The sequence below is a fragment of the Neoarius graeffei genome, chromosome 13, assembly GCF_027579695.1.
Source record: "Neoarius graeffei isolate fNeoGra1 chromosome 13, fNeoGra1.pri, whole genome shotgun sequence".
In the NCBI taxonomy this organism is placed as follows: domain Eukaryota; kingdom Metazoa; phylum Chordata; class Actinopteri; order Siluriformes; family Ariidae; genus Neoarius; species Neoarius graeffei.
The window spans coordinates 10,037,098-10,047,734 of NC_083581.1; the positions used below are offsets into that span (position 1 = coordinate 10,037,098).

The 10,637-nt window shown below is 39.0% G+C and overlaps 1 protein-coding gene across 1 annotated transcript in view; it reads right to left on the bottom strand.

Moving 5' to 3' along the window:
* The window catches only part of lcp1 (lymphocyte cytosolic protein 1 (L-plastin)), a 33,469-nt gene extending 24,974 nt beyond the window's left edge, over positions 1–8,495 (bottom strand). The window contains exons 1-2 of the mRNA XM_060937234.1: positions 8,362–8,495; positions 2,174–2,245 (exon numbers count right to left, since the gene is read on the bottom strand). Coding sequence (XP_060793217.1) covers positions 2,174–2,240 — 67 coding nt within the window. The 5' untranslated portion in view covers positions 2,241–2,245; positions 8,362–8,495. The remainder of the gene's footprint in view (positions 1–2,173; positions 2,246–8,361) is intronic.
* Positions 8,496–10,637: the final 2,142 nt, after the last annotated feature.

Genomic DNA, 10,637 nt, shown 5'->3' on the forward strand with positions numbered 1-10,637 from the left:
TTGTGATCCTGTGAAGTAATCCCCAATTTCACTGAATCTTTCCCCCCTGTACTGTAACGGAATAAGCGGTTACTGTTATTTTGTATCCTTTAACCGAACGCCATTAAATGTATTCCATTACGCCCCAAGCCTGCATGCGACAGCCCCCGCAATGCCTTCCTAAACTCGTGGATAGTCTACTATAATCACGCGATTGGGGTGCTCTTGAAGGAGCAGCGATGGACGGGGGATTTCGGGCAGGGCTGGGGGCAAACATAATATACTGTGCGTGTGTACTGTCCAGTGTGAAAAGCAGAGAAGAACACACCGCTCGAGAAACGGCGGGATATGATTGCGGGCTAATGTGAATATTCTTAGCTTCAATCAGATATATGAAACACAATGTTATTAAGCCGTTGTGGTTATGAAATGATTCAATGCCCTGTGCGTTTGATATGGTGTTCAGTGTGACTTGCTCTCCCCTCGTTTGTAACATGAATTGCGTGCCGCGCATGCCTTGGTTGGGGTTACTTTACGGGGCTGGAAAAAGTTGGCTGTGTCTTACCTGGCTCAGCTGCCCCACTGCCTTTGCTAGTACCTGCTGCATCATCCGAATATTTTTTAAAATATTTATGCAGTGAGCCCCTGAGTCTCTTGGTTTCTTCCTCTCTTTTTCTCTTTTCTTTTCTGTGCTCCTGACTTGTGCATGTTGGCAAATGGCACACACGCTGATTGTCGAAGCGCTATGATCGAACAATGTCGTTTTTTTCCCCTTAATCAAAGAGTCAGACCAAACCATTTTTGCATTAGGGGTGGTAGGGGGTTCTTGACGCCTTTTTCAAAGAAAATAAAGGCAAAAGATCTAGAAATCATTTATTGAATGCAAATATAGCACATTTCTCCCCCAAATCAACACATTTTGAAATGAAATAAAATAATTTAATCGCAAATTCATGAGAGCCCAGTTCTGGGCCCTCCCCATTCCTGGGCCCGGGACAACATACCCGTTTGTCCCCCCCTGTCGGCGGGCCTGCTCATACCTGATCATACCAAGCGTGATTTTCCAGTACTGAGCTCCTGTGACTTTGACCCCCTTTTCCATGATTACTTTTTTGATTCTGTTTTCTCGCCTAATCTCTGATACGCCATTTGCACACCTACCGACTCTAGCCCGATCCTGACTATGTCTTCTGTTTGCTGTTCTGGATTTGGTTACCAGTTTACGATGCACCTGTTCTCCCCTGTGTTTGCATCTGTAAGTGCCTGCACCTTGACAGACAGCTGTCTTTTAAGGTATTTTTTTGTTGTTAATTTTGGACAAATTTCAAAGCATCATTGCATCGGGAGTCTAAGAGAGCAAAATTAATTAATTCAACTTTATCTATATAGAACTGTATGTGTGTGTTAATACTGTCCATGCTATCTGGGTGGGAGGGGCATACACTCTCTCTCCTCTCAATAAATGTCTGTGAGCTCATTTATGCAGAAGAGGGAAGATAGTGCTTTCCTCTGAGTGTGTTACAGTGCAGTGTGACACAGCATGACAAGCAGTTCAAAAAGATGCAGTTGGATAGCTTCACATGTCTCAGAGGAAGCACGTGTTAGCCTTCACCCTCCCCGGTTGGTAGCTGTTGTCTGATGGGGAGAGCTGGCTGGGGGAAAGACACTTTAAAGTTAACTAGAAAATCAGGGGAAAGACACTTTTGTATTTATATACTGTAGTTTGTAGCATTCAATACGATACTCTTTTGTGGTTTAGAAATCTGAAGTAGTTATGCGTATTTCCAGGTAAATTATACTACAGGATTCAAAGTGAAGATGAGAGAAAGCATGGTTTCTACTGAAGGTTAAATGTGATGGAACCATCATGTCACTGCTGCCATCGTATGGAACTAAATGTTGTCTTCTTTGAAATGTTTTAAGCTGATACTGTGATATACTGACAATCATCCTATTTTCAGAATTGAAAGGGACTCAAAAGGAAAAAAAAGCTGCCAGTTTAAATACTTGAGCATTTCTTTTTCTTTCAAAAAGGAAAATGTCTAGTTTGTAATGACTCAGACATCACATTCACATTCTGCTGGCTTGCATTCTGCCATGGAGGGATAAACAAACTGCAAATACTCTCAAAACTTTACTCTTTGCTTACGGTTTGAGCTGTAGTCATCTGCTGTATGTTGGTCTCCTCACTTACCAACTTTGTTGAAGGCCTCCTGCAGCTCCTCCATCTCTTCAGCTGAAATAGATCCTGTACTGGCCATCTTTTCTGTTAAGAAACAATTGTTAATATTAAAATGTGTCCTTTAATGGTAACATACTGGAGGAAAAAAATTAATGAGATGTCTGGCAGTGTTTGGCAGTTTAGTTATAAATTAGGAGTATCTAAAGTCTTTTATGTAATTTGTAAATGGTATTTTTAAGAAAAAAGATAAGGTTATACTGACCACCAATTAATAGTTTGTCCTATTTTTAACATTTAATAAATTAGAGATACATACTGTACATAAACCGTTCATCTGACACTGGTGTTCCATGAGGATTTTATGAATCTATGCTATACGTAATGTCATCCTAGGACTCCAAATACACTATATGACCAAAAGTATGTGGACACCCGTTCATCAAACCCATACATGTTTCTTTCCCACACTGTTGCTAAAAACTGGGAAGCACACACTTGTATATCACGGGCGATTGCTCTAAGACAACGAGGGAGGCTCAGCCTCCTCTAAAAATGATGAACATCGTGTAGGATGAATTGCACTAGGCTTATGTTATAGCCGACCTTATAACATTGCTATTTCAGATCCAGAATCATAGAAATATATGTGCTCAACCCACTACAGTGCGAAATCATTCCGTTATAACTTTCCCCAGTTCGCCTAATGTGCGCGTGAGTTTTTCCCCCTCGTCACAGCGCGATGCAGCCCAGCCTCAGTGGATTGGGAGCTATGTGCTTGTCAATCTCAAAATGCAAGACGATTATTGGACAAATACTGCGAAAACGCCCGCCCACGGAGTCTCACGGACTCCCAGCCTCAATGGACTTCAACGGTATTTGGGAGCTATGTGCTTTTCAATCTCAAAATGCAAGACGGTTATTGGACAAATACTGCGAAAACGCCCACCCACGGACTCCAAGCCTCACATGGGAGGGACATGGCAGTTTCCGCGAGGAGACTGGTGATTGGTGAAAGCGGCCGGATATTTTCTTTGATTGACAGCTTGTTTCAACTATAGACAGGTTGCCAGTACAGTGTTGCCAGATTGGGCGGTTTCCTGCCCATTTGGGCGGTTTTAAGTGCATTTTGGCGGGTTTTGAACATATTTTGGGCTGGATAACGTCAGCAGTATCTGGCAACATCAGTTCAGTCCCATGCGGATTCGCAAGTGCTGTGGTGTATTGTAAGAGATCAGCTTACATGGTGTATTGTAAGAGATCAGCTTACATTTCGATTTCATTCATTACATACGGTTTCTACCAGCTTTTTTAGTTTGTATATATTTTCATTGTAAATAAAGTGTAAATATAGTGTTGTCAAGTTTGCTATCTTAGTTCCAGAAATTTCGTTTATTTGAGTGACTGAACTTGAACTTGAGGGGGCTAGTCAGCTAGCAAGAAAGCTGCGCACGGATGCCAAGCATTGCTGATTTAATTTTGGCGAAGCCATTTGCCAGTCTTCCTTTCGAGGAAAAAATTAAAATTAAAGAGCAGGGTAGACCAACGCCTCAAATTGACTTGGTGAAAAAGGTAGGGAATAATACTCGTTCCTTTCAGCTCTCCTGGTACGAGAAAGTGAATTGGCTAACAGCAAGTGACCCACATCAACAACAGTAAATAGGCTACTTTAGTAATATGTCATGGATGGACCAAAAATATAGAATCTATTTAAAATGTTTATGCTGAGTATATTATATTGGAATATATGTTTTTTCTGGATATGAATTAAACACAACTACAATTTGGAAAACATTTTTAAACAAAAACACAGCCGAGGTCAATTTTTAAACAACATGCGACAATTTTAAAATATAAAATGTAAATATACCCCCCCCCCAAACACCACCATCATGTATATTGGACAGTAGGCTAATGGGCCAAAAGAACCTGTTATTTCACAGTTTGTGACCCTGCCAACAATCAGCCAGATCAGAGGCAAGAGTATGGGCAAAATTGATGTTTTTTCTTTTAAAATCTGGAAATATCGTAACCGACCAGCCTCCCCTGTTTGAAAGACTACCAGCCGCCACTGTTGTATATGTATTTGTATGCTGTAGCTTTACGTTTTTCCTTCACTGACTGAAACTAACAGGTCCAACCCTGTTCCAGCAGGATGATGACAATGCTCCTGTGCACAAAGTGAGCTCCATGAAGACATGGTGTGTGAAGGTTGGAGTGAAGAACCGGAATGTCCTGCACAGAGCCCTGACTGAACTCAACCCCACTGAACACTTTTGGGATGAACTGGAACTGGAGCCTCAACATCCCAACATCAGTGTCTGATCTCAATAATGCTCTTGTAGCTGAACTGAATTAACACAAACGCCCCAAAATCTAGTGGAAAACCTTTCAGAAGTGTGGAGCTCGTTATAACAGGAAAAGGGGAGTAAATCCGGACTGAAGCGTTCAAGAAGGACATATGGGATTGATGGTCAGGGGTGCACATATTTTTGGCTATATAGTGCATATTCTTATCTGAAAGATTAAATATGAAACAAGAAGAAAAGTAGAAGAAAACTCAAAGCGCGTATGTAATTACATCAATCAATACTGAAGTTTTGTAGTTAGTCATGGGATTATGAGTAATGTGTGTGTGTTTCCGCTGTTCTTGCAGCAAACAAGTTTCACAAGGCATACAGAAGCATTTATTTTCACACAGGGGATTTTTTTTTTTAAATTACCAAGCAATTCACAACCGTTCAGCAGTTTAAGGAAGTTGCATCTTAGCAGTTAGAGCTGTGTACCGTACAAGTGACCACACTATTGTTCATTTAAAATCTCAGGATTGAAAGAGACACGCGGCTGAGAGCATTGAGCTTTGAACTGTGCAGCATTATCACTGAATTCAAGTCTGATTTATTGGCTTCAAGCATGAATTTGATTTTAGTTTTTCGGATTAGTCTCAGCTTTAATGTCTTAAAGTAACATAGTCTATTATTCATCTTTGGCATATCATTACTACTATGCATTATTCTGCTTTATGAGTGTTTCATTGCAAAAAAAAAAGACAAATTCATTGAAAATGTATTGAATGTAGTGCAATTTATGTAATACTTCCTAGTATAAGATTAAAAACCCACATTTATTTATTTATACATACTAATTTCATGCTTGAAATCTTATTCTACTGGCAAATAATATGTTTTATTTTAAGGATTTATTTTTACAAAGAAGCAAATTGTCTGACAATAAAATAAGAAAATTAAAGCATGGACTTAATAAAAATGTCTAGAAATAGATTTTATAATCTTATATTTGTTTTACAGCAACCCTAGTGTTGTCCTAACAAAACACCTCAAAGTTAATGGTTAAAGTTCTAAAGTAAAATTCAGGGCACTATTTTCATGCCAGCATATTGCTATATTGTTGGATGCAAGCCATTTTTAAAAATTTGTACGCCATCTTTGTGACCCTCCTAACCCCCTCCTTGGCCTGCGCACCCCCTCCCCCCGCAGCACATTCACTTTCTTTGTAAAAATGATTTACTTTTGACATTTATATAGATTCTTCCTCAAATGATGATCTTAGTGTTAATGAAAAATCCAATAGCTGGAGCGTTCAATTCCTCTCACAGAAAGACAGTGTGAGAATTTGGTAACTGTGTTTTGGAAACAAAGTACTGAAGTGTTTATATTCTGTTTTAATTGATTTAAAGACTAAACTACACAATAAAGCATAAATGTTAGTGTTTTTAGCAGGAGATATACACGTTCCACATGTGGCACTAGTTAATAGTTGGTTTGCTGAAGCAGAAAATATATTGCTGTAATATTCTGTCAGCCAGCTGGTAACTTCTATCACACACACACAAAAACCCTGTATAAAATGTCAATTAATGAAGGGGACTGTTCGTATTCCGACCAAATGGCAAATCAACAACTGAGGTTGTAACTCAGTGATGTAATGCAAGTTTATTTTAGTGTTTGGCCATGGGGTGATGAGTAATGTGTGTTTTTCCACTGTGCAGTCTGCACCTAAAAGGTTCCTCTCAGCTTTTCAGAAATCCTTGTAGTGAGCAGAAGGTTGTCAGTTCAAATCCCAAGCAAGCCACTGACAAAGCCTTGAACAAGATTAGGATGAATCATTTGATTGGGTTCTAATTTAAGCGCTGCTGTGAGGGAACCATATGGAAACAGAGCTTTCCAACAAATGCTAACAAGTATAAAGGGTGAATTCTATTACTTTGCATTACAGAGAAATACACACAGATATTTTCCAACTGAACACCAAACGTGCCGTTTGATAGCTGACAGACGAGACTGGGCTCTTGTGTTTATTTCTCCTTCTCAGGGATTCTGTGTAAAGGAGGCCAGCTGCTCTTGTGGCTTCTTCAGGATGAGTCCCAGGTTCGATTTCAACTGTGACCCTGACATATTATTTCTCCAAATGGAGAATGCAGTGGTCATATCTGGGCATTTCTTGTTATTATCCTGACTATAGCATGGATTATAAATGGATTTTTTAAAATATGACATCATTCACTTTGTTCCTTACACAGCATGCGAACATATGCCCAGTGATCATAGAATAGTGATAAAATGTTATCTGTCTGGGATTAATTCCTTCAAGCACGCCTCATCACCTTTTAAGGAAGGTGGCAACATATTTTGAACACAGTCAAAGCAGAAGTGAAACTTGGGGTTCTGTTTCTCGGGTTTATAGGAAAAAAAAAAACTTTGAAAGGCCTCTGACCAAGAGCTTACTGGTTATAATGTGCTACTTTTATAATTTCTGTAACTTTATTATTATTATTTTCAATTCATGACCAATGTCCGGTATGGCTCTGAGAACTTCCCAGCGACTTCCGGGTTTGTTTCCAGAATCCATAGCAACCGTGTGAATGGTCATTGGCGTTTCCAAGTGTGACTAGAAGTGCTGCAATATCATATTACATTTAAAAATACAAACGTTACTTAATTTTATATCCAAATATTTTTATAATGTTAATAAAGTTATTTTAGTTAGTAAGTTATTTATCGCGAGTCACTGCCACAATTCATTCATAAATAGTCAGATAATTAAAAAAAGACTTTTACACATGCTCATCTATCTATCTATTAATTCATTCACACACAAAATATCCTTCTCCTACAATCAGTTCACATTCCCATTGCGTTACCTGCTGGCGCTGTTGATGATGGCACTAAAGCGACATGGCCATGAGGCCTTTACAAAGGCACTGTAGGATGACCCTCAGACTCTGATCTGAAATAATTCAGCTGAGAATATCCACTACATTACTGATAGTAAAAACTGTCATCAGGTGTGCTATCTCCTCCAAAACCTCCTGCAAGATTTTTATTTTTAGAGGATTTGATGCTTTGCTACACCGCTAAGCACTATAGAAATCCCCTTAGCAAGTCTGCCTTCAACAATCATCTCACAATCAGATTTTTGAAGCTTAATTTTGCAGTGTCAGGCTTATTTCAAATTAAATAAATTTTTATGTGAAGTTGTTATGCACTAAGAGCCAGAGTTTATATTGGAGTGAATGGTTATCACACATTGTCGTACCATTCCACCCCTAAGAGAATTTACAGCTCAAATTGGTCCTGTTTAATATCTTCTGTCCGTTAATAACGTTTATTGTGAACACTGACTCCGTGGCAATCACTCTAAAGAACAGCAGAGAGGAGATGCATGTCGAGAGAGCAGAGTTTAACCACAACTTCCTGCTGTATTCTGACTGCACAGCAAAGCTTTAACTTCTACTTTATACACTTCAGTGGCGCGCGCGCGCGCACACACACACAATGTTAAAACTCTGACATTTGAAGTTCATCAAGCTATATTGCACACTAACTCTCTCTGTGTGTGTGTGTGTGTGTGTGTGTGTGTGTGTGCCACTTGTTAGATGTGATCATGAGTGCACATGATAGTACACATGTTTGATGAGGCCAAGGCCTTTACGACCTTTGAATTAAGTCAGAGTAACAGAATGGTGCACTGAAAAAAAAGAAGAAATAAAAGCAGCTGTAAAATATGATGACAGTGATGATACAAGTGTACCGGCCGAGAAAGTTAACTGTACATGTATAAAACACACAGAATGATTGATAATCCATGCACCATTACTGAGCTATGCATGATGTTTCAAGATCTGCCACACACACACACACACACATACATTAATCTCTGGACAGATGTAGCTGATTTCTTACCTGAGAAAGGTAAGTGTGAGGTCTGTCTCTCTCTCTCTCTGTCTGTCTGTCTGTCTGTCTCTCTCTCTCTCTCTCTCTCTTGCTTGCTCTTACTCTGCTTTACACAAGCAGTGTGCAGAACAGCGAGGAACGACAAATCTATTCAAATGAGAGAGGAAGGAAGTGACAATCAAGCGAAAACAGGAACGTTGCTCATGATGGCTTTATAAGGCAATCTGCAAGGCAAAGGTACACTTTCACAAAATGTCACTGCTTGAAGACATTTCGTCTGGGTCTCAGGTCGATCTGAGACCCCTGATGAGAGGCATTAATGTTTCATAGGACCTTACTCAAGAATCGACAGTTTATTTTTGTACAACAAAAGCTTCATAAAACAAACAAACAAAAAACTCTGGGTGTAAAATTATTTTTTTCATTTATTTTTCACTTTTCTCTTTATTTCTTTTTTAAACAAGTGTTCATACACATTTATGAGTGCTCAAAACTACTTGCCATGTGACTCTCTTTGAAACAGGAAGTAAAAAAAAACAAGTAAAAACTAACAAATTCACAGTTCAAGATGTAACGGATAACCAAAGTTGAACTGATAAATTATCAGGGTTAACGAAAATGTGCACTGAATTCATTATAAACCTGACAGGAGAACAAATTGAGTTACAGATATTCCATTGTGCTGTTGAATTCTTGCATCTTATTGGCCAGAAGGTGTTGATTAATATAACTAGGTTTATACTAATGTGCTCCTTCTAATACATGATCAACTGCATATTAACAACTCACCCACAGGGATTCACACAATCTAAGGTTAATTATAAACCAATTAAAAATATGTTGTTATTTAACAAAGAGCCCTGTGATGACCTGGCGACTTGTCCAGGGTGTACCCCGCCTTTTGCCCGTAGTCAGCTGGGATAGGCTCCAGCTTGCCTGCGACCCTGTAGAAGGATAAAGCGGCTAGAGATAATGAGATGAGATGAGAAGTCTTTAGGAGAGAAGAATTTGCATTTTCAACTTTATAGATACATAAGTGATGACAGGAATTAACTTGTTTGTAGATCATCCACAATTTTAAATGAAGATATGAATTATAGTCATTCATTATCCATCCATCCATTATCTGTAACTGCTTATCCTGTGCAGAGTCACAGGCAAGCTGGAGCCTATCCCAACTGACTATGAGCGAGAGGCAGAGCACACCCTGGACAAGTCACCAGATATGTATCAGCAGGGCTGATACATAGAGACAAACAACCATTCACACTCATGGTCAAGTTAGAGCTCACTGGCTTCCAGTAAGCTACAGAATTGACTTTAAAGCATTGCTGCTGGTGTACAAATCTCTAAATGGTACAGGGCCCAATTACCTCTCTGATATGTTGCAGCGGCCTAACCCAATCAGATCTACCAGATCAAAACAGAAAAATTTACTATTAAAACCAGTTGTTAAAACAAAGTATGGTGAAGCAGCTTTTAGCTACTATGCAGTACAGCTATGGAACCAACTGCCAGAGGACATTAAAAATGCTCCTGCTGTTGGCAGTTTTAAATCTAGGTTAAAGACCAAGCTGTTTTCAGATGCTTTCTGTTAAATAATTAATATTGTCTTTTTTTTTAAATAATTTTTACTTTCTCTGCATGTTTCAAATTTACTTTAATTTTAACTTTATTCTATTTTATTCTTTATTCTATTCTGCTGGTTTCCTTTTTTTCCCCTCCTATTTCTACTTTATTTTATTATTTTATTTCTACTATTGTTTAATTCTTATTATTTTCTTTTAATTCTTTTAATTCTTTTAATTAATTGTTTTAGAATAAAAATAAAATTATTTTATGTAATTTTATTTCTCCATTGTATACTGTTTTTGTTTTTACTTCTGTAAAGCACATTGAACTGCCATTGTGTATGAAATGTGCTATATAAATAAACTTGCCTTGCCTTGCCTACCAACAGTGGCGGCTCCTGAATTTTTTTTCAGGGGGGGCAATTTTCCCCCGTTATGTCTACACGGACCATAAATGTCCACAGGACTGAAGTAAATTGACCTAGGTAGCAAGTCAATAGTCAACCAAGCCCAGAAAAACACCACGGTGACTGGAGCCCTCAGTTTCGTCTTTGCCTCGTAGAGCTAACTCGAACACTCCAGAAAATTTCACGCATTGGGTGAGCCGGTTTAATATGTGCCTGTTCTTGCTCACCTCATCGTTGTGGCGGTGAACTGCTAGCCTGTAGCCCTCATCCAGTTGTGTAGGCAGCTGGATGTAGGCTAGATGTAGGC